Here is a 24,988-nt window from a genome sequence, read left to right as displayed (position 1 = left end):
ACTTTTCGAAACGGACTATGACTCAGGCCTTTAAAAGGTGGAAGGGAAGGCAATGACTCAGTGTTAAATGAATATTTAAACTATTTTGCAGTGCCAGTGGAATAAATGGCATCTGTAGTAAGACTATTGCCTGCAATAAAGTCAGAATCCTTTTTAGTAAACACAGTTAAAAAGTAATTAGCTAGTAAATCAATGAGACAGCAGATTAAAGAAACACTTGAGTTATTTAAAAAGCTTTTATGTATATAAAGGCAGTAACTTCTAATTGCTGCCTTGCGTAGCCTTGGTGTCAATTTCCAAAATCTGGCAGCAAGAGACAGATTGACTGATGCTGCCATAATGCTTTATTTACTAAGGAATCTTTTGAAGCAATTAGAAATTCATGAGGTTCCAAAGACTTCCACTGGTGGTCCTCTAACGCCATTATAAATCCATAATGGAGAAGGTAACGGAAGGACCTAATGTGTAACTTTAACTTTTGTCACTTTCAGTATATATGCTGCGTAAAGGTCTCTGTAGGTATAGGGGACCTGTTACGATGCTCCTCCTCGAAGACTTCCAGATCTAGTTAGTTTCCCAGCATTTCTGGGGGACTTGTTGCAGGTATGACAGGAATAAAGGTAAAGGGACCCTTGACCATTAGGTCCAGTCGTGACCGACTCTGGGGTTGCGGCGCTCATCTCGCTTTACTGGCCGAGGGAGCCAGCGTACAGCTTCCGGGTCATGTGGCCAGCAGGACTAAGCCGCTTCTGGTGAAACCAGAGCAGCACACGGAAACGCTGTTTACCTTCCTGCTGGAGCGGTACCTATTTATCTACTTGCACTTTGATGTGCTTTCGAACTGCTAGGTTGGCAGGAGCTGGGACCGAGCAACGGGAGCTCACCCCGTCGCGGGGATTCGAACCGCCGACCTTCTGATCGGCAAGCCCTAGGCTCTGTAGTTTAAGGCACAGCGCCACCCGCGTCCCAATGATGACAGGAATAGGCTGCTATAATAACTGGATGGAGATAAATCAAGGTTGCTGGGGCCACCACAAAATTATTTGGACACAACTGACATGATCTCTGGACACTGTGTGCACTACTTTTGGAAGTAGATTTTTCAAAAAAGAAAAATGTTCCCCTCCATTAGGACATCTCCTGGCTGCAGAAGATTTGGTGTTTGCTGACATCGCAAAGAAAAAGAATTAAGAGAAGGTGAAAAGACTCAGCTTTTAATCTGCTGCATTTTTATGCTTGTGTGTGAAAGTGATTTCTTTTAGTGTTTTGTATTTCAAATGATTTTATGAAGTATTGTCCTCCTCAGTGTTGTTGTTTAGTCCGACTCTTCATGACCCCATGGACTAGAGCACGCCAGGCACTCCTGTCTTCCACTGCCTCCCGCGGTTTGGTCAAACTCATGTTAGTAGCTTCAAGAACACTATCCAACCATCTCGTCCTCTGTTGTCCCCTTCTCCTTGTGCCCTCAATCTTTCCCAGCATCAGGGTCTTTTCCAGGGAATCTTCTCTTCTCATGAGGTGGCAAAACTACTGGAGCCTCAGCTTCAGGATCTGTCCTTCCAGGGAACACTCGGAGCTGATTTCCTTCAGAATGGATAGGTTTGATCTTTTTGCAGTCCATGGGACTCTCCTCTCACTAATTTCTGTAGGCCCACAACAAGAAGCCCCCCTGCTTATTGCGAAGTTTGGTAGCCATAATAACCTTTTCCCAAAAAGTACAAAAAGAAGAGGGCAGAACATTGTGCACTGCTATCACTGACCGTGAGTGTGTTGACACTAAGAGATTAGCAGCAGAATCAAACTTGGAAGCCCAGCCCCAGCAGGATGAGTCCCTGATGACATAAGTATTGTGACATAAGTATTGTGTCTACTAATGGTCATGCTGAAATGCAATGTCAGAACTTGACAGTATCTTAAGAACTCAATTTATAAAAATCAATGCAGTTAATGTCGATTGAAGTACAAAAACACAAGATACTGGATGCAACACAACTTCTAAAGAAACAATATAATTTATTGACCAAGCTAACAAAGGAGTCTACATTAATCCTCACTCAACCCATCTTGAGCATTTTAAGTAATGAACTGGATCTACTATGTAGTCCAAATCAGACTCTGATTGGTTGAGAGGATAACCCCTTTGGGAGGAGGGGCGGGAAATAAGGGGCAATATCCAATCAATTTGTTCTGTCAGCAGAAATATAACAGAACTCCCCCTTCCCTCACGTGCGCTGCACCCTCACCAAAGCTGCTCCATGTGGCTGGGGGAAAACCCAGAACAGGTTTGGATGGCACAGAGTTTTGTTGTGCAAGCAAAAATCCTTGCACTCATGGAATGAGTTAGTTGGAAACAACTCCAATTTAATAAATAAGCAAGTAATTAAAAAGTCTTGGCATGAGGACTGGATCAGCCCCACCCCAATTTTTTTATTTTACCTCTTAAGACCTCACTAATATTGGGAATAGCAAAGGGAAAAAGGGAGTAGGAGACTCAGCTGAGCACTCTGATTAGGATGAAACTACCCCAACCCAGTCATACTGATATTTGTTGAGTGGGGTGGATGCGCTAACCCTCCTGATCTGATCTGTATGATCAGCTGAGGTGGTGGGGCTGTGTGTCTTGACCACACATGCTAGTAAGTGGCCAAAAGTGAATGTAAGCCTTGTGTCAAAAAAGGTTAGCAACTCTGGCTGCTGCTGAACAAGCAGAGAGGGAGAAACTCTGCCCAGAAGGAATATTATTGGCTAAGAAAACTACCAGCAATTTATTGGGCTTTATGAAATGTTATTACTTCAAAAGGTCAAGGGTACCTTTGAATCTCTCTTTGTTATGGCAAAGTACCAAGAAGAAACTGGCTCTGTGATTTCAGGAACTGGTCTGATCACTTCATTCCAGAGAAGAGTAAATGAGGCACAAGTTAAGATAGAAAAAAATAGTGCTGGCCATACAGGCTGAAAAATAGGAGATACTTGGGATAGTATATCAGGAGTAACAAAACTTCCTATTCATGGCGCTTCATTGCAGTCTGTGGCCATGAACCTCCTTTTCATCCCACACCTCTACAAGCAAGTTAGGAGCCAGGTGACTAAATAAGAATGAACCACCTTACTTGCTGTGGATTGCAAAACGTTTTCTAGTCACTGTGAAACTGGTGCTGCAGACCACTAGGCTTCAGCTACTGTGAGGTGCTATGGTCAGCAACTAACTGCATTCCAATTTTTAAAAATCATTTCAGTAAACGAATAACAAGCTTACATTTTATACCAACCTTTAACAATATTAAATTTTAAGCTTTCCCCCCCAAAGACAGGAAATAAAATGGTAGAACTGACCACCAGCACGTGATCTGGACGTTGTGAAGAATGTGGATGAAGAGAACCAGTAGGGCATTTTTTGTATTCCTCAGTGAAATGATGTGGGATATATGAAGCAGAGACATCACCTTGCCAACAAAGGTCCGTACAGTAAAAGCTATGGTTTTCCCAGTAGCGATGTATGGAAGTGAGAGCTGGACCATAAAGAAGGCTGATTGCCGAAGAACTGATGCTTTTGAATTCTGGTCTGGAGGAGACTCTTGAGAGTCCCATGGACTGCAAGAAGATCAAACCTATCCATTCTGAAGGAAACCAGCCCTGAGTGCTCACTGGAAGGACAGATCCTGAAGCTGAGGCTCCAGTACTTTGGCCACCTCATGAGAAGAGAAGACTCCCTGGAAAAGACCCTGATGTTGGGAAAGATGGAGGGCACAAGGAGAAGGGGATGACAGAGGATGAGATGGTTGGACAGTGTTCTTGAAGCTACTAACATGAGTTTGACTAAACTGCGGGAGGCAGTGGAAGACAGGAGTGCCTGGCGTGCTCTAGTCCATGGGGTCATGAAGAGTCGGAACAAACAACAACACTGAGGAGGACAATACTTCATAATGGAGGGCAGAAGACAGGAGTGCCTGGTGTGCTCTGGTCCATGGGGTCACGAAGAGTCGGACGTGACTAAACGACTAAACAACAACAAGAACATATAAAGATCCCTGGATACTAACAGGGTATATCACACACTGTCCACTCACTATGCATATAATTCAATGCAAGATGATGCATGTTTACTGGTCAGGGTGTGCAATGCTACTGTCATTCACAATGATATGGAGGTGATACACACTGACTGGAGAATGAATGCCATTCCCTACATCCTCCTAGTAGAGAACATGATGTCTTTTGAATGTAGACAGTGGTCAGAGTAGTCTCCTCCTTCCCAATTCTCCATTCAGTTCACATTAACCCCAATATGTTCTATAGTCCAGTGTTTGAACTCCTGGAAAAACAAAATCTGCCTTTGCCAGTCATCAAACAATCTATGCTCCGAGATTATGTATGATCTTAAAACTGAGCATTCAAGTAATTACAATAAGTGGCTCCCAGATAGAAAGAAAAGATGACATATATTGCTCCTAAATCAATGCTTCCTTTTTGTGTTTCCAATCTCATCAGAAACACGATCGCTCTCCTTTAAAAGTATAAAAATTAGTATACTGCCATGACATTAGAATTTAATTAACAATGATTAAGATCACCAACACAGTCTGTTGCAGAAGAATAGGTGCAGTTTGATATAGCTCATAAATCACTGTCTAAAATTCGCTAGAAAAATGTCACTGGAAAATGTTGCACATAATGAATTATATATAAGAACAATCATGCAGTAACTTCCTCGGGAAAATGAAAACTCACACTGTGTTGACTTTCAATCTCTTCATGTTTCTGCTGCAAAGCTTGTGAGGCTCTAATTGAATCACCTATCCCCCACTGGGTTCTAAGCTGTTCTGTGCCAGGTCCTTCAAGCCAGTTCACTACCTGTTGATCAAAACAGCAACATTTTCACCACAGCAAATAATTAAACCCACGCGGTTGAGACTGATTTTTAAAAGAAATTATTGTTATTCAGATTTTGCTCAAAATAAAGTTCGCTTTTAACGGCAACGTGCTCGCTACCTCAAGATAAATAAAGGCAGCGGGGGTCCTTACTTCCTTTTAGGTGCATAAGCTAGCAGACCAGGCAAGACCGATCAAACATTTCCCAATGCTTTTTCGGGGGAAGAATGTCTTCTTTGTGAACCTTAATAATATGTCGTCTCACATTAGAAACAGAGCATGAAGATATCTGGCTCATTCACTGTTTTGTCAATTCATATCTGTATTAGTAGGTAAGATGAAAAGCTGGCTTCTTTAAGAAAACCAGGGAGTGTGTGGATTCTTTAGTTCCCCTGCTGAAATCTAAATTGTTCTAACTTGCAGAACTACAGCACCTGACTGTGTGTTTAGGGATAAATATCAGTATCTGCTACACTATTTGCTGCTCTTTTATTACAGGATATTTGCAAGTTGCTTAACAGAGGCCTTAAATGGCAGGTGTCAAAACAGAACAGATGGGGCTGGATAAATATTTGTCAGAATTGGTATCGGAGCGATGGCTCCTACCTTGCACTACATAAGCCATCATAATGATCCTTCTGGCCTAACCTACATGTATGGCAACAGAAAATGAGAACTATCAGCTTCCAACCAATGGACACACAAGAGATAAAGGTGTTCAAGAGGAAACACACGAGGACACTAATAACATGCAGGCTGTATCGCCTAAATATGGAAAGGAAAATGGATGACAAAGGCTGTTCCGCGCATTTGTGAGGTTTGGCACTGGCAGCTGTCAGTGTAGTGGGGTGGCTGTTCTCACCTGAGACTGCCCAAATGCACAGGCGGATTCAATCTGGTGTTCCTGCGGGTGTGTTTGCACCATGACGACCTCACCCCTGCTCACCTACCTCCAGGTAAGGAGCATCCACCAATCAGAAGTTAGGTAAGCACTACTGCCCCACCACTACTGGTAGGGACATACGGCCTAAACCTTTTGATTCTTTTCACCTTCGCCAACTTCTACAGCAGCATCCTGCACTGTGTACTTTTGAAACTTCCACACGTTTTACAATCAGAACTAGGGAGAAACTACTAATAAGGAAGCGGGGGTGGGGGGGAGTGTCAAAAAGCTGCCATACAAGCCAGAAGTCTATCTCAGAGGACCTTCTGGCAGTTCCCTCATTGTGAGAAGTGAAGTTACAGGGAACCAGGCAGAAGGCCTTCTTGGCAGTGGCGCCTGCCCTGTGGAACGCCCTCCCATCAGATGTCAAGGAGATGAATAACTATATAACCTGTAGAAGACATCTGAAGGCAGCCCTGTATTGAGATGCTTTTAATGTGTGATGTGATGTTCTGTTATGTTGTTTCTGTGTATTATGTTGGAAGCTTCTCAGAGTGGCTGGGGCAACCAAATCAGATGGGCAGGGTACAAATAATAATAATAATAATTATTATTATTATTATTATTATTATTATTATTATTATTTATTATTTATACCCCGCCCATCTGGCTGAGTTTCCCCAGCCACTCTGGGCGGCTCCCAATCAGTGTTAAAAACAGTACAGCGTTACATATTAAAAACTTCCCTGAACAGGGCTGCCTTAAGATGTCTTCTGAATGTCAGGTAATTATTTATCTCTTTGACATCTGATGGGAGGGCGTTCCACAGGGCGGGCGCCACTACCGAGAAGGCCCTCTGTCTGGTTCCCTGTAGCCTCACTTCTCACAATGAGGGAACCGCCAGAAGGCCCTCGGCGCAAATAATAGTAATGGTAATAATAGTAATAATAAGGCAACCACTAGCATTTTTCTTGCTTGCGCAACAAAAATACATGTGAGGACACTTCAACCATACACCTGATATGTGGACAGTTAGTCTAAGCTAGTGATTATCTATTTTACAGTTACTAAACAACAAGAATGAAAACTCCTACTGCAGTAATTATCAAATGATACTGCAAATCATCTCTTGGCATCGTCCTGTTTCTATTTCTCTTAGTTCAGTTTCTTCTTTTTATCACCAAGAAGACATATACTTCTGATATACCTGGGCAGCTAGCTTAACAATATGATTTTTGATCACTTCTGCTCCAAAGATCTTTAGAATATTATTTTTTTTATAAAAAAAGTCTTCCTCCTGGCTCCCCATTTAGATATCGTCTGCAGATATCTTCTAAATAAAAACATAGATGAATGCTCAATTTCTTTGCCTGCAAAAGTTCAATTCATTTACCATGCAGCTTCAGTAACACAGGCAGAGCAAATGGATGACAATTTCTAATCAGAATGATGCAAATTGAGGTTGATGCCCCAGTAAACAAGTCTATTTAAATGCATTAATGATGGCAGTTTGCCAAACTAGGTTATAAACCTCATTCCCATCAGCCCATATTTGCTCAGATGACTCGAATGCTCAAGTTACCACAGAAATAATATTTTGTTTCTTTTATACCTATGTAATATCCATGTCTGACTGTTTTTTTAAAAAACACACACTTAAAAAGAGATTTAAAAGTGAAAGAAATGATTATTCTAGAATACTGTGAAGTGGAATATTTTGATTTCCTACCTCTCCAGTATTTAAAAGGGTGAAGGTTCATGTGCATAGCACCTAAAATATAAACACATTCAATTTCAAATAATAGGCCTGGGGAAATAAATGAATTGATTTCATTTCCTTTATTATCTCGACAGAGACATTGTCTGAAGAAGTGTTGAAAGCATCAATTACATACCGATTTCCAAAGCACCAGCCCAGCCCTTCATGACCTTCTAGCATACAATTCATTACACGGGTTTTTACTCATTCTAGTCAGGAAGAGCCTTGTATGACAACTGTTCTTTTGGATTTTGATCAATGGATATGCTAACCCTATTTATCACTAGACAGACTAATTATCTTGTTTATATTGAATATTAACCCTATTAATCACTAGACAGACTAATTATCTTGTTTATATTGAATCATTATTTAAAAGAAGAAGCAAGAGCCACCCAACGACCTTTGCCTTGCTAGCTTGTAGTTGCTTCCGTTCAATTCTATTGGTAGTTCAACCCAAAATCTACCAGAAAGAGATCAGCATTATTAACTGCTTTGACAACACCACAAGTTAAGTGGGTGCAATTAAGACTGCTCTGTAATATCCAAACGATGTAAGAAAGCTTCAAAACCAGCCCAAATGCTGAGCTATAGGTAACCTGCTTCCTCACATGACAGAACAAAGTCACACCTGGAAGTGGGGAAGACCAACAGCGACAAGGCTGTAGCTCTCATGTCGTGAGGGAGACTCTAAATAAAGAAACGGATGGGCAGTATAAGCGCGCGCGCACACACAACGGATAGCTAAAAGCCTTTATTCCAAGCTACTGACCACATCTAGTAGCATGAGTCCTCAGTGCATTCTGCTAGGTAAAGGTAAAGGGACCCCTGACCATTAGGTCTAGCCATGGCCAACTCTGGGGTTGCGACGATCATCTCGCTTTATTGGCCGAGGGAGCACCGGTGTACAGCTTCCAGGTCATGTGGCCAGCATGACTAAGCTGCTTCTGGCGAACCAGAGCAGCACACGCAGACGCCGTTTACCTTCCCGCCAGAGTGGTACCTATTTATCTACTTGCACTTTGACGTGCTTTCGAACTGCTAGGTTGGCAGGAGCAGGGACCGAGCAACGGGAGCTCACCCCGTCGTGGGGATTCAAACCGCCGACCTTCTGATCGGCAAGTCCTAGGCTCTGTGGTTTAACCCACAGCGCCACCCGCATCCCTGCAAGACTGCCGCTTATTTAATAGACTGCTAGACTGCCGCTTATTTAATGGAATGTATTGAGCAGCCAGACTTTTTAAGTGAGATTGGGGAAACTCTACTGATACTTATAATGTGGCTGTATTCATACATATGAAGAAGAAGATGCAGAAGAGTAAGATAATCTGCTAGACCAAGTCAACTGGATGCCCAGTTAACAATAAATGATATAAACCAAGTGGAGCTTACCTGCATTACCTTCTGTTGAATCTCCTCTAGCTGAGAGCGCTTGCTCCGTTGCCTGCATACTTCTTGGTACCGTGTATATTGTTCTCTGAGCGAGTCTAGCAGCTTCATAACCTGGGGCTGAGCAAGGAGTTCGTCATCCATGGGAGACCACGAAACCCCTCCGTCCGAACCATTAAAGCGGCGTTGTTGCAATTCAGATAACAGCTCGTGACCTTGAATGGTTGAAGAATGAAAACTGAGAATTCAAATGGTGCCTCAGATGTGGCATAGTCAGGTTAAAAAAAGGAGCTAGGGTGTAAAAGACTTGAGATAAAAGGAAGATGGCTTGTGGTAGGCTAAAAGTGAAAGGGGGGTTGTTTGTATTATGGGTTATCATAAATCACGTTCAGATCCTATGCAACTTTCCCTCGGGGGTGACAGTAACAGCATGCTAAAAAAAATCTTCTGTATATGAAAATATGGAACGGTTCACAAATTTGCAGTAACCCTTGCACTGGAGAGATGTACCGTATTTTTTGCTCTATAAGACTCACTTTTTCCCTCCTAAAAAGTAAGGGGAAATGTGTGTGCGTCTTACGGAGCGAATGCAGGCTGCGCGGCTATCCCAGAAGCCAGAACAGCAAGAGGGATTGCTGCTTTCACTGCGCAGCGATCCCTCTTGCTGTTCTGGCTTCTGAGATTCAGAATTATTATTTTTTCTTGTTTTCCTCCTCCAAAACTAGGTGCCTCTTGTGGTCTGGTGCGTCTTATAGAGCGAAAAATACAGTAACTCAGCGAGGGTATAATATGGAGACACTGGGTAGAAGATACACTGATCAGTGATGTCAAAGACATTATCCAGTGGGTACCTGGGCATTCACACAGCTGCATTTCAGATAGCAGTCCAAGTTACAACATTTTTATTCTTTACTTTTCTTAAACTTGTAAGCCATTAATGTAAAAGCAAGGGATATACATTATATGAATTTTTTTTAAAAAAACGATACTGAGCACCAGTTACAACAATAAAGAGCTAACGTTTAATGTTCCCACTGACTCCAATTGCAGATATGCTTAACTTTTGCTGCAAAAATGAAACAATCCCTAAATAAACAAGTGTACTTCCTTGAGGAATGGTACCCGGATCCTAAGGAATGGATAAGCCAAAAAATTATTGTACTGGAAACTAATGTAGGCCCAAAGTCTACGTTTTCTTTTCCATAATAAAAAAATTCAAGTAAGCATATGTTGAGGTATATGCTCCCCATTATGCTTCCCACTTGATTATTTATCAAATAACTTAAATTGTTAATTGTCTTCTTGGCGTTCTCAGAGCTTGATTAGTAATTCCAACAGAAAAGGAGAGCAGAATATTTCTCTACAGCTGTGGTTCCCAGAAATGGAAGAGCAGAACAGCAGAGGGAAAGAGGGAAATGTACTTTTAAGTAGATAAGAAAGATATTCCTAACTTATTATTCTGTTTCGTTAACACTCCTCCACCAAGAACAAGTCTAAAATACCAAGAACAAAGCTTTAGGATTATACACTATCCATATCCACAACAATTCACAAAACCCATGAAGTAAAGAAAAATGATGCCATAGTGGGTATACCTGTCTGCAGAACAGTTTCAGGATCAACAGATGGAAGGAAATTCAAGTCTATAGACCTTGAAATAGAAAGGCAAATGGCTGTTACTTACTTAACATTGATAATGGAAGTTTCAAGCACTGAACACAAGTATATAGCTTCTTGACTTTTATAAAACATTCTAATAAAATTTCACATTTTTTCCTTTACTTGGCGTCATTTTCTTTGTTAAAACCATATTTGGCAATGCCAAAAAAGAAAAAGAGACAAAGAGTGATCAAAGTTTCAGAAATGTTGGCATACTTGACACCGTAGGCTATTTTTCTTTTCAGTTACTTTTCATACAAGATAAAAATAGCCCAGGCATTCTCAATCTTGAAAAACAACAACTAGTAAGACACACCTAACTGATAGCAGTACTCAACTACATTTTCTACATTAGCACAAGGATTAGTGCTTAATTCAAGGAGATTATCCACATCTCCTCCTGCTACACCACCCCTGGAGGGTCAGAGGGACTGCCAAAACAGATGCAGTAGGTGTGCTGGGGTGTGTGTGTTCAATTATGCAAGGAGAAATAAATAATATTTTGCGCAAATGGAACCCCAGTAGTCTCCATGGAAAAAGCAAGTGTCATTGCCACACATCTCACAACCTGGCAGAGACCGAAATACTGCATTTTAAGGAGACCCAGGAAGATAACAGGAACTAGAAACTACAGCTATACATTCCTGGGGAGTGACAAATGGTTCCTGGGGAGTGATAAACACTACCTGTAGATACAAACAGAAATTCAATTTTGGGGACACCAGAAAGAGCAGAAAATAGAACACAAATGCAGAGAAGGCAACAGCCGCACTGAAGCACTTTCTTAGCAGTGTAGACAAAAGCAACCCTACTTTCTGGCTAGCTTTAAGCCAGAGATAAATAGCCACAATTCCAGACTGGCACTGCACATGAAAGATAAGTTAGGATGCTGGGTTTTGGATTTCTGTATGACAGAGGTGTTTTGTTTTTGTATTTTAAAAAAGTTCAGTATCCCAGCCAGAAACACCAGGGATCTTTTACACAAACTATTCCCGTTCCAATGTTGCTTTTGAAAGCACCTATGTCCCTTCCGTGAGCTATAGTTTATAGTCAAAGGATTTAATTACTAATAAATTGTTAACAGAAACAAGAAAAATAATTACCTGTCCTTCTCCTGTTGGTTTCCTTTATCATTTCCACTGTTGATTAAGGCAAGCTCATCCAGTAAAGATGTAGATTCTTTTGTAAACTTTTCAAATGCCTATGTAAAATATTTAGAGTTACCATTACTGCAATTGACTTTTACAGTCTCATGCTTGAGGACGGATTGCCTGTCTGAGTGCTCCAACCATGACACTGGGAAATCATCTCTAAGGCCTAGCAGTTTAATAACAAGTGAGTTACAAAGGCACATACAAACAACATAGAACATGTTGTAAAATGGACATCTTATGCTCTCAAAGAACTGTTGCTGCTACTTTTTGGACCGTTAGCTCCCAAAGACCCTTCAAAGGCAGTTCTCTCTTTGTACACAAGTCCAATACTGATTTAAGCAAAACATTAGTGGCTGTGGTTTGGTCACACCTTCCCGGAAACAGGTACAATGGGGCTTATTGAACACTGCCACCTTCGGAAAGTAACTCCCCTAGATGGAGCAGAACCATAGTAAAATAATGTCTCGTATTTTATAGCCAATCCAGAAAGATACTGTAGCTGATGGTATTGAAAACTGCTGAACCAACAGAGATGTATTCCTCCTATCCAGTTCCCAGGGCAATTCAACTAGGGCAATCAAAGCAATTGCCATCCCAAAATCAAGACTGAAGTCAGACTGAAATTGATGTACCTATATTAGGAGTGGGGAACTGGATCACAGTGATATCAGGTGACTCATTTTTTGCCCCAGCATTTTGATGCCGCTAGGACACACCTAACACAGCTATTAATATTCCCAACCACCACTTTCCCATAGAAAGTGTACTGAAAAAGAACAGACAAAAAATTGCCAAGCAACTAACCAGCCTCTTGTTCAGCCAGTCCATATGATCGTAGGTAAGACTCCCTCCAAAATCTTCTGTCAGCTGGCATGGCTCTATGTATCGTGTAAGCTTATTGGCAGATACTAAAATAACCTGTATAAGTAAATTAAAATGGGCATTAACAACAACAACAACGTCACACACTTAATCAACACAGTGGCTGCTGATTGGTGGTCCAAAAAGCATGTTTACTCAGAAAGAGTTCCCACTGATTTCAACAGTAAGTGCATTTAGGATTCCAACTTTAGTTAGGAACTGCAGATTCTGCAGCCAAATCATGCAGTATATAGCATCAGGAGTAGCGACCTGCAGGAGGAAGTGGCAGACGGGTGGTAGTGATGCTTGTCTTTATTGCTTTTCCTCAGAATCTTCCACATCCATCTTGTTCTAGGCATGTATTTCCTATCAAAAATACGCGGCTGGGGGGGGGGAAATGGGGGGCGGGAGTGGGGAGGAGATCTTGGGGGGGACGGGGGGAGGTAAGTAGCTCATCATGTGCTTTTCCCCCTACAAAATGCCTTCGGTCCATTCAGCTCAGCAGAGAAACATATGCCAAAGTTTCAAAACATAAGCTGACCCATGGGCTGATTTAGTTCCAGCCTTGGTCAATACCTTCCCTTTTCTCCACCCTGAAATGTTACAATCCCTAAATTCATTTACTGATCGGTATACAAAGAATCATTTTGTACTAAATAACTATGAGCTACAGTTTGCTAGCTCTCAGTTACGTGCCCATGATTCATTATTAATATTTACAATTAAAGCATAAGCAAATTTAAGTATGAATACTTCAGTATGTTAATACACGGATTGTGAAACAAGTTTTGTTGGAGACAAACATTTAAAAAATGCGTTGCTTTTACAGTGTTGAAGTGTGTGTGTGTTTCTGAAACAGAGAGAAACCTATTCCCATACCCCCCCAACCACCGCCAGTAATGGCAAGACTCTGACAGAATCCCAACTTTCATTTATTAAAAAATGGAAATTGTTCTCTCTCCTCACTCAGTTGTGTCATACAAAAACCACTCTGACAACTTGAACATTCCTCCAGTCTAAGGGAGCCGTAGGTTATACAAGAAATTGGATGGATATGCCTAGCCTTTGTCTTGCATGACCAAAGAACTCAACAATTAGAATATTACTGAAGTTAATCTTCCTGTCAAATATATACACTGAGGACCAAGAAATGACATTTATCACATAGTTTGATGTTGCATAGCTTTTCTGTTTCTTTCATTAAAATAGCGAGGATGGGGACTGCGACAAAGCCAAGGCTACAACAGACACTAAGTGGTCAAAACTGTGGGAACCTTTACAAAAAGTTGTGTTTCTGAGGTTTGGTGGATCATAACGTCATTCTTTTTTAGAATACCACAGATTATATATATCATTAGAAAAACAATTTAATGCAGAATATATTGCAACAAACTGTGCTGAATTACCTTTATTCTATCAAAAATTATAGCCAAATAACCAGAAATTATACACAGAAAACCATGATAAGGGGTATTTTCATAACTTCTCATCCTTTCTGTTAGTGGCGTGGAAACCTTTTGCCACAATTAAAGTCCTACAACAGCATCCCAGGGAGTGAACCCAAGGATTTTAAGTTCACCAGGTGGTTGATGTGAAACTAAGATTGTATGATTGCTTCTATCAAACGTGCTTTATTCCTTGGTTGCTTCTGACTGACAAGTTTATTTAATCGGCTCCACAGATTTTCTATTGGATTCAAGTCAGGGCTATTACATCACTTTCTAGGTGACTAGTCAACTGTCCATGTCTTGTTAGATACGATATAGGTTATTTGCCGATTATCAAAAGTTATCAGCAAATAACCTATATCGTATCTAACAAGAACAAAGATCATTCAATATGGTTTATAGCATTGTATTCTGCATTGAATTATCGGTCTAATGATATATAATTGTATGGTATTGTTTTATGGTATTAGTCTAAAAAAAGATTGATGTTATGAGCCATCAAACCTTAGAAATGCAACTTTCCCCACAATTTTGGCCACTAGTGTATGTGCCCATCTGTAATTCGGTACTCCCACCACTCTCTGAAATAGAATCAAACCATCTCCCTCCCATCCTTGCTATTCACAACAGAAGGAAAGATCCCATGGGCAAACAGTCGGAACTGAGGGTGCCCCAATTCCAATAGGGACCACAACAGGAGCAAAAGGTTAGTGCCCCTTCCTGGCCCCAATTCTGCTCAGACCCTCCCCTGTGGTGGCTTTTTAATAAAACAAGAAAATAATGAAAGCAGCTATGCAGACATATCTAATCTAACCTTGGGAAAGGGCTACCATGTATTCAAGAGAAAGCCAAGGGGATGTCCTGCAGATGCTGTGTAAACAAACATCCATCACCCCTAGTTCACATGGCCAATGGTCCAAGATGACTGAAGTTGTACCCTATTGGCCTGAGTATAAGCCGCACTCCCCCCCCCCCAATTCCGACCATGAAAAGTTAAAGTGTGGCTTAAATTCACGACCTTACAGAAATGGGCTTTTGTGGTATCGCTGCTGAAACAGATATACGGTAAAACGGAATGGGTGTGAGTGCCTGCAGAATTTTAGGGGAGCAGCTTATATTCGGGTATTGTCTTTTTCTCTCTCTCCCCCCCCCCCCCCGAATTTTAAAGGTGCGACTTATATTCAGGCCAATATGGTAATACGCAAGATCTGGAGGGCACCATATTGGCGCCCCCTGTTATATTCCAATTTGAGCACCTGGCCATTTCAGAATGACTTGTTGATCATGATTAAAAATACATTTCATTAGCAATCTGCACTTAGCCTAGTTTTTATCTTCATTAAGTTTCAACGGTACAGTTTTCTTAGACTCAAAGGAGGAGGGGACCACCTGGGAAAATACTGGCTAGCCTTGAGGGTAGCAACTGATTTGCATTTTCCCTGCATAAAGAGAGTACATGCTATGTGCATGGCTAGTGGATATGTTGCGCTCCCAAATTATATTATCATAATTTCTAGTTATGTGCACTAAGTAGCAATTAAACATCTCCAAACAATATGTGGTTTTTTTAATTTATTTTTTACAAAAAGTAATTTAATGAAGCGTTTTCCTGTTGAAAGCACTTTGAATACTTCTGTGATATAAAAGATTCCGCTTCATTTGTAAGAGATGCTAGCATTAGTATTGCTCTGGTTCCTTGCTCTCAATGAATTCAGCAGGAAAGCAGCTTACTATAGTAATTATTGCTACTAATTTCATTTCTACGGCACTTTATATTTTTAAGAAAAAAAATCTCAAAGCTGTTTACAATACATTCAACCATCAAATAAAACAATCCAGAATAAAACATTACTGAAGAAAGTCAAATATAAAGTATACATTCAAAGTAACATACTTGACAGGAAAGTAAAATATTATCTTAAGAATTTCAAAATAAAACATTACAAGGTTTCAAAATAAAGCATTACAAAGGAAGTCAGCTACAGAACGCACATTCAATGCAGCAAAGTTAACTACAGTGGAACCTCGGTTGTCGAACGCTTCGGAAGCCGAACAATTCAGACAACCGACAACCCGGAAGCGAATGCTTCCATTTTCAAATGCGCCGCAGAAGTCGGAAGACGACCGGCAATTGCGCCTCAGTTGTCGAATGTTTCTGGAAGTCGAACGGTCTTCCAGAACAGATTACCTGCGACAACAGAGGTTCCAGTGTCTCTCTCTCTCTGTATGTGTGTGTGTGTGTGTGATTTCAAAAGAAAACATTGCTAAAGGAAGTCAAATGTAAAATGCACATTTAAAACAGCATAATTAACAAGGGAAGAAAATATTATCATAAGCACAAAACGTATCTGCTGCTGTTGCTGCCAATCCTGCCAATGGCGGTTTAATGGTGGGCGGCAGCTGTGGAAGCTCAGGCTCGATGATCCTGGGTCTGCACTAAGAGACAGCCAAGATGGTCTCTTCAGCAGCCTCCTTAAAATAAAATCTATTACGTGACCCAGCACTAGTATGTACCAACTGGCGCGATCAAAGAAAGCAATTCTTCATAACAAGGTGGAACCCTTCTTGTGAAATACAATGACAAGTAACCTGCATCAGCAAAATGTTTCATATTTCAAATGGTCTCACCTTTTTCACGGCCAGGCTGCATACACAGCCATACCTTGGTTCTCGAACAGAATCCGTTCCAGAAGTCTGTTGGACTTCCGAAAAAGTTTGAAAACCAAGGCACGGCTTCCAATTCTTGCACTCAATCAGAAGCCGCGGAGTTGGATGTTCGGCTTCAAAAGAATGTTTGCAAACCGGAACACTTACATCTGGGTTTGCGGCATTTGGGAGCCAAAACGTATGTGTACAGGCGTTCAACAACCAAGGTGTGACTGTATCATAAAGTATAAAAGGTAAAGGGTCCCCTGACCATTAGGTCCAGTCGTGACCGACTCTGGGGTTGTGCGCTCATCTTGCTCTATAGGCCAAGGGAGCCGGCGTACAGCTTCCGGGTCATGTGGCCAGCATGACTAAGCTGCTTCTGGCGAACCAGAGCAGCACACAGAAATGCCCTTTACCTTCCCGCTGGAGCGGTACCTATTTATCTATTTGCACTTTGACTTGTTTTCGAAATGCTAGGTTGGCAGGAGCAGGGACCGAGCAACGGGAGCTCACCCCGTCACAGGGATTTGAACCACCGACCTTCTGATCGGCAAGTCCTAGGCTCTGTGGTTTAACCCACAGCACCACCCGCGCCCCATATCAGAAAGTATGCTTCCCCCCTAATTAATGTAGATATCCTTAAAAAAATTAATTTGGACACCATGCTGCTTTTTAAAAATAATTTCCAAACTGTTCAGTTAACAATGCCCTAGGCATTAAAAGCTTTTAGCTTGATCTATCTTTTGCATCTGCATCTCAAGCTACTCTCCCCTCAGAAATTACATTAACCACTGCTATTATACCAGAGCTTATCTTTTCCAAAGGGAAGCCATTCACGCCAAATGCTTTTTCCTTCTCCTTATGCGAATTTATACATTCCTTTCACAAGATGTGAAGATGCTTTAGTGTCAACAACAGGAAGGCTATATACAATATTACAGTTTCCATTTCTTACATTAATTTTTGGGGTGGGGAGAATCGTGAAAAGAAAAAGAAAAAACACCTGAGTGCAAATGGCTTATTTGGCAACAGACTTGGGTGCAATATCAATTTATAGTGAAAAGATGAAGCTTCTTTGAGAATCAAGATATAACTGGACAGATGGTGGTATAGACAAACAGCATCAATAATTTATGCCTGAGGGCTCTTATTTCCCTTTTGGCTTCTTATGGCCACCCCTATGGTGCTATTCATGGCTAGCAAGAACGGTGGTGATAGGGCTTAACCCTGCTCTATTCAGTTCCCCAGTGGTTTTCCTTCTTTCTACCAAGAGCTTCATATCAACAGACAGCTGCAATTCCGCTCACGTTAATGAAATTCTGCTGAAATAGCAAGCAAGCTCTTTATCCTTGAAAGAAATGGAAATTTCATAAAATCATTGCAATTGTCAATTTTGTTAATGACTGCGCCATCATCGGATAAGCCATGGATGTTGTTGAAGACAATACCCGTGGGACTTAATTCTGAATAGACATTTCTTACACTAGAAAACAATTGGATACACTTTTGTACTAGATAATATGAAATGCATTACCTCAGCAAGCTTATCTACACAAACATCACAAAAGTAGGTCCAGTGAAAGCATTTTTCTTTCTATTTATACTTCAGTCACAAGTTCATACTCAAGCCATGAAAATCCCTTATTGTGAACATATCACATCCATTTGTAACATTCTTATGAAGACAAAGACCACACCAATTAGTTCCCTAGTTTCCTGTTGCATTTTCAACAGACTATAGTGGAACTCAATTACGGAAACCAACACATGTAAATTTCAGTGCAGTAATTTTGTATCATTTAAACTTACAAGGTTTTATCTTCATAATTGAGGTTCAGCTACAGCAGCAGAAATTATCCACATGGCCACTGAAAATTCTCAATTAAAAGCCTCTCCATTATAAATTTAATTGAATACATTTTTATGATTAAGTGACTGATATTGAATTAGACCTTCAAGTCAAATAATAAAAACTGCCCACATTTCTTAAAAGTGCTAGAATCTGGATATTATCCCAGGCTCATTAGTACACCAGATTTTTACTTCAAGCATTCTGTTAATTATGTCTGGAAAATTGTCAGTGCCAAGACATAGTAGGAGACAGATCAGTCATAGGGGAAAACATTTATCAGAAGTAAATTTCAAACTACAGAAGGTTGCCATTTTTATAATTATTACAAGTAAACCAAGGGCCCAGATGACATTAGATACACCTCCACAAAACAACTTCAAAATATGTATTTCACTTTGACAAGGGTAGCCAACACGGTGCATTCCAGATGTTGTCAGACCCAATTCAGCATTTCAGAAAACAACCTAATTAGGTTTGGGTCTGAATCCAGATTCAGATAAATTAAGCTTTGTGCTTCCCCCATTCACTATTACAGTGGTGCCCCGCAAGACGAATGCCTCGCAAGACGGAAAACCCGCTAGACGAAAGGGTTTTCCATTTTTGAGCTGCTTCACAAGATGATTTTCCCTATGGGCTTGCTTTGCAAGACGAAAACGTCTTGCAAGTGTTCTGATTTTTTTTCGCTCCCCCCCCTTTTTTCTAAGCCGCTAAGCTGCTAAATGCCTTTTAGCCGCTAATCCGCTAATCCTTTAATAGCCGCTAATAGCCTTTTAGCCCCTAATCCTTTAATAGCCGCTAAGCCTTTAATAGCCGCTAAACCGCTAATAGCGCTAATCCATTAAGCCGCTAATAGGGTTGCTTCGCAAGACGAAAAAACCGCTAGACGAAGAGACCCTCGGAAAGGATTAATTTTGTCTTGTGAGGCACCACTGTACGTGGAAGCTTGATTTTTAAAAAATGCTATAACTTCCCTCCTCATTATTATTAATGTTTGTATTTCTTATTCTTTTTCATGAAATTAGGTGAAATTCACAGGCATAGTAGCCCCTTGCGAGTGCAAAAGCCATGCCAATTTAAAGAGATACAGGTCCCGGGGTTTTTTGACTAGGCACCTTTAAAAAGCAAGCCCAACATCTTTTTTCCGACAGAAGCTTCTTAGTATCTTCTAAGAGCATCAATCATGTCACATGTCGAAAGGGTAGTTGCAACAGTTTTTCTCCAGAGATAGCCTTTAGGGCTTTGCAACCTACTGGGGTAATTATAAAGGATTTACTGAATCTCTCCTGTTGTTCTGTGTGTATGAAGGGAACGTACATAAGAAAGGTTCTCCAAGTAAGAAGCCAATGAAGTTATGCACCAACAGTTCCATGAGGTTTTGTGCTTAGCATCTTCAAAACTGATTTTTTAGGGGTGGGGTAAGTGTGAAGAGAGAACAAAAAGGGACTCTACTCCCTGGGTTTTTTGTGGGAAACAATTTTATTATGAAAATTGCATCCTAGGGGCCCCTAGGAAAGTAGCTTGCAAAATTTCAGAAGGCTAAGTGCCGGGGCTAAGGGGTATGATCAATGAAAAAAATAAGCTTCAGGCTTGAATGGTACCCAAATGCCACTGAAACTCAAGGAAACAAAAGTTCAAAGCTGATTTGGCAAGAGTAGATGTGCAGGTATGTGGCATAGAGGCAGAAGGTCTCGAATGCCCAGCATTTGCCAAGCAAGCACCACTAACAAAACTAGCAAAGAGAACAGAACATACAAGAACAAGGAATATATTATTTCAGCATCCCTTCCCCAAAGCACTGTGATTGGACAGCTCTAGTAAAAAACAGCAACACACACAACCCATTCCCTCTGATTAAATGTGAGACCTGTCAGTCAAAAAGGAACTTTCCCTCATCTTTTCCCCACCCTGGCATTTTCCTTTTAGAGAAGACTGGAAATAAAAGTTTTGCTTTTAAGCAGGCACAATGTCTGCACATTTGAAGCTCCCCAAATCGCTTTGGCAATCCCTGTTTTGGTTTGGAGTCTGCCAGAGAAGTCCTGCTTTGGTTTGAACAAGACTTGAATCTGGCTGAAGTCAACATGCTTCAGTTCTGGATCTGTCCAAATCTTTTGCACTTGTTTAATATCAAAAGACAAAGTGCTGGTACAAGGAGTTGTCCAGTGAGAAATAGTTACAATAAACTGTAATGCAGACAAATAAAAATCCACCTTAAATATTCTGAGTAACTATAATATAGGTTAATAACAGGAGTTAGTTAAATTCATGGCAGTAAAGTATTATCTTTCAAGTGATAATGTTCTATAATCATTGAAAATGTTTTGAAGGTCTCGTGGTAAGTCTGAACTAATGATCAGACTAATTACACTTACTAACTAATACAACAAAGTACTGCAAACCCACTGTAGTGAGTTTTATTGTGATGCCAAATGAATCATTCGGTAATTGCATTGTAGATTAGTAGCTATTATAAGCGATCAATTTTTACTCAGTTGCATGTGCAACTTTGGTGTTCACATCTGACAAATGAAGAAGCAGACACACATACCTCAAAGCCAAGTCTATCTTTCTCTTTCCAAAAGCAAAAATGTGTAACCTTCTTGTCCCAGAATTCATCCGGTTTTACTACACAGACAAGTGAGACCTCAGCTGGAACAACGTTCTAAGAAGATGAAAGATACAAAACCTTAAATGAAATACAACTCATTAGTTACTCTGTGGTAACCTAGACCTGCACAGATAGCATTTAGATGTACAGGAAACTTTCTAGCAACAGAAACAGTGGTGATAGCAAATCTGGCGCTTATCAGAAGCTGTGGACAACATCAATGAGCTAGATGGTCTTTATGGACCACTCAACACATCTAAGAAAGTAACTGGTAATAAGTTGGTACCTTAAAGAAAAGTTTTAAGCAACCCAAGACATACACTAACAATGCAATCCTATACATGTCTGTCCCAGCAGCAAGATTCATTGAGCTCAGCTGGACTTATTCCCAGGTAAGTGAAGCCTAAGTCCGCTCAATATCAGAGTCTGATAAATGTCTCTTTTGAAAGAGGCCAAGGCCTTCAAACTTAATGAATTTCATTTAAGTATCAACTATAAGATGATTTGTTCTATATGACAGATTACAGTCGTACCTTGGAAGTTGAACGGAATCCGTTCCTTAAGTCCGTTTGACTTCCAAAACATTGGGAAACCAAAGCACGGCTTCTGATTGGCTGAAGCTCCTGCAGCCAATCGGAAGCTGTGGAAGCCCCATCAGACATTTGGGTTCCAAAAAAACTTTCGCAAACCGGAACAGTCACTTCCGGGTTTGCGGCACTCAGGAGCAAAACGTCCCGAGTACGAAGGCGTTTGGGATCCAAGGTACGACTGTATATGGTAAGGGCAGTCTTCTTTATGCAGTTTGGATTCTATATTCCACCCATTTAAGCAACAGGATAGCCTTTCTTCACAAATGAAAACTGTTAAAAATTCCTTGTGATTCACAGTTGTTTCCTCTGCCTGTCAAGTTCCTTCATAATTTTGCCTCTCTATGAGGAAACACACACAACTTATTAAATAGACAGACGGCAGGAACAAAGTGCTTATTATTCAATGACCTTGACAGCACACATCCTGTAAAAGTGCATTCATACAGAACTAAAAAGGAAGAAAGCAGTATGTCTTGCCACTTGACAAAAAATGGTTTGGGGTCAAAATGTCAAATCTCATTAAGGCAACATCTGTTAAAGATTTTCATAAAGCCAAGTGCTTTCTAACGATGGTCTATTTAGAAATAGCAACATTCAAGTAGAGGACAGTTCATTCAAGTAGAATAAATAATAATGAGCAACTCTTGTGTCGTATCTCCAATGCAGCCTCACCTGCTGCTCCCTCTTCCCAATTTTATGTATGTACTTCCATAGAAAATATACCAAAAGTGGTACACAGCATAAAAACATAATACTATGAAAACAACAATAAAAGCACCAATAACATGTCAATAAAAATTGGTTTGTAAAACAAAAAAAAACACACCATATTGCGCAAAGGCCATATTAAAAAGAACCAGGGATGATTCCAGCAAGACTGCTATCGGCCAGGTGATCCAAAAGGCAGGAGCTGGCACAATGAGGTTCAGTCCCTGTTAAAACCTAGCCATACCGGGGGGGAAATTGCACATGCTATTCCAGAAATTGAAAAAAGAAATGACATGGAGTTGAGATAATAAACGTCAAAGCCCAATCCTATTCCTTTATGGGTTGCACTGTTACGAGGCAATTCTAGGATTTCTAGGGATGGTGTAAAAACTAACTTATACCTGCAGCAGCCTTACTGAAGCTAAGAACTGAGTCCAGGGAATCAAAACGCTTTCAAAAAATTTCCCAAACTACAACTCAGTTCAGAGGCAGCAACAAGCCATGTTTTTTTTCTTTCTTCAAGCTGTGGACGTCCTCAGGATCACAGAATTCCTTATGCGTGAGAGATGGGAAGCTTATTCTCAAGGCTTGTTCACAAAGCAGTATTTTAAAAACGTTGGTTTGTCACAGTTCCTACAAACCATGGTTTCCTGCACTTGGACAAAATAGGAAACTGATTTGTTGCAAACTGCAAATGAAAAGGTCATCAACTCTTCCCTTTACATGCAAAGAGCTCAAGACTCACTTCAGCTTCAAAAGTATCAAAGTACCATGATTTGCTGGTATGTTTTAAAAATCAGACTCTACATTTTTAACATGTAAAATCACACAAGGTCTACTTTCCCAGAAAGTAAGCACAACAATGTCTTATAATACAGACAGATTAACCTCCACAGAACTCAATTCTTCACTACAGATTCATGAAGGCATCTTACCTGTAGCATTAACACAACAGTCTTGACAACATTCCACTGAGATTTTCTACCATCCACTATAACGGTAAATCCTCTAGCTTTACACTTTTCACTGCAAAAAAGACACACATTCAAAACATAAAAGGCATAGTTCAGTTATCACGACATATATCACCATCTATTTACTTGCTTAAGTTTTAGCGAGGCACTCATTGCTCTTTCCAAGAGCTTTGCAAACAGTTTTTATTTAAGTCATATATCACATAATGAGATACACCCCCTCAAGAAAATATGGCGGTATCTATCAAAAAAACCATTTAGTTTAGAAGCAAAATGATACTATTTGGTGCTTTAAAGGGCATGCCCACCTTGGTATGCTTAGCAGGTAGTCTAAAGTAACACTCAGCTCATCCATATTTGTTTGTTCAAGGCATAATGGAATTGTCAGAATGAGGCCACTTCTTCGATCCTTCCCACCTGTAAAATAAATAAAATAATTGTTAGTTTGAACTAAAAATAACATTCACTATTAACCAATTGGCACTAAAACCGTTTTTCTTTTTTTATAGAAAAAATGAACAGTTTTTGAAAAATATTGTAATGAAATATGATACGTGTCCTTTTTCTATGGATGCATTATAGCAAAAGTACACGCAAGTGAAAGAGATACTGGGCTAAAATAGAAGCTATATGCGAACTTAATCACATGTTTCCAAATCAGGCTTAACTTCTGTTTAATTCTTCACAAGTGTACTGAAGCACATAACCTAAATTGCCAAAAGATTAGCCATCAAAATAATCATTTAAGACACTCTATTTAGGACATTATGTTGTGCACAACTCAGTCATAATGAAATGCACATATAGGCTTCAAAAAGAACATACATTGAGATCACATTACATACTTGATGCTTTTAACTGTGCGCTGGTTTGTAACTTAAAAAGAAAGTATAGATAATAAATAAGAAGGGCAAAGCTTTGTTAAATGTGTAAACCCAAAATAGCTATTTGGTTAGCAGAAGACGATGACCAACCACTCAGCAACAGAAAAACCTCCTAAACGTCTGAAAACTGTAATTTGCATTTTAAAACACTGTGGTTTCTAGGTGGAAAGTTTTGGGGGACTTGCCATAGACCTAAAAGATTAAGGGGGGGAAGCCTTTGCAAAAATTACAGGGAATTTTTGTTGGAGAAGTTTCCTAGCGCTTGGTGAGATATGCTCAAGGATTCCACAGCTCCCTCTCTACCAAGGCTATAAAGCTTCTCTGGGGCTACACACAGTTCCCCAGTGGTAAAAATCCCCCATTGGGTGTGCTTTGCTCTGCTTAAAGATGTAATGCATATATCCTATGCCCTTTTAATTTGTGGGGAGTTTTTTTTGGGGGGGGGGTATTAGGTTGTTTTTGTTTTGTGTATTCTGTGGTTTTATATTTTGATTTTATTCTGTGAACCACCCAGAGACCTCCAGGTACAGGGCAGTATAAAAATTCAGTAAATTATTCAGTAAATAATATATATATTCTCTAAAACAAGTTCATCCATTACTAATTTTAAACTTTAAATTAAGGAGGGGGACAGTTTCCAAGCCTTTTGTAGCTGAGAACAAAGTATATTCCATGACTAGATACATCATAAATTGGCAAGAGAA

At 40.3% G+C, this 24,988-nt stretch overlaps 1 protein-coding gene across 3 annotated transcripts in view; it reads right to left on the bottom strand.

Moving 5' to 3' along the window:
• SESTD1 (SEC14 and spectrin domain containing 1) overlaps positions 1–24,988 on the bottom strand; it is a 48,339-nt gene that overhangs the window by 11,424 nt on the left and 11,927 nt on the right. For 2 of the 3 annotated variants that reach the window (XR_014524365.1, XM_083496356.1), the window contains exons 3-10: positions 23,709–23,817; positions 23,362–23,452; positions 21,069–21,182; positions 12,518–12,631; positions 11,663–11,760; positions 10,496–10,551; positions 8,913–9,115; positions 4,729–4,851 (exon numbers count right to left, since the gene is read on the bottom strand). Coding sequence is in view for 2 of the 3 variants with exons in the window: in XM_083496356.1 (XP_083352482.1) it covers positions 4,729–4,851; positions 8,913–9,115; positions 10,496–10,551; positions 11,663–11,760; positions 12,518–12,631; positions 21,069–21,182; positions 23,362–23,452; positions 23,709–23,817 (908 nt within the window). In the remaining variant the exon portion in view is untranslated. Of the gene's footprint in view, positions 1–4,728; positions 4,852–8,903; positions 9,116–10,495; positions 10,552–11,662; positions 11,761–12,517; positions 12,632–21,068; positions 21,183–23,361; positions 23,453–23,708; positions 23,818–24,988 lie in introns of all 3 variants that reach the window. The other variant, XM_083496355.1, reaches the window with a different exon arrangement.

The sequence above is a fragment of the Podarcis liolepis genome (assembly GCF_965112155.1).
Source record: "Podarcis liolepis genome assembly, chromosome: 1".
Lineage (NCBI taxonomy): Eukaryota > Metazoa > Chordata > Lepidosauria > Squamata > Lacertidae > Podarcis > Podarcis liolepis.
This window is presented reverse-complemented; position numbering and strand designations above follow the sequence as displayed.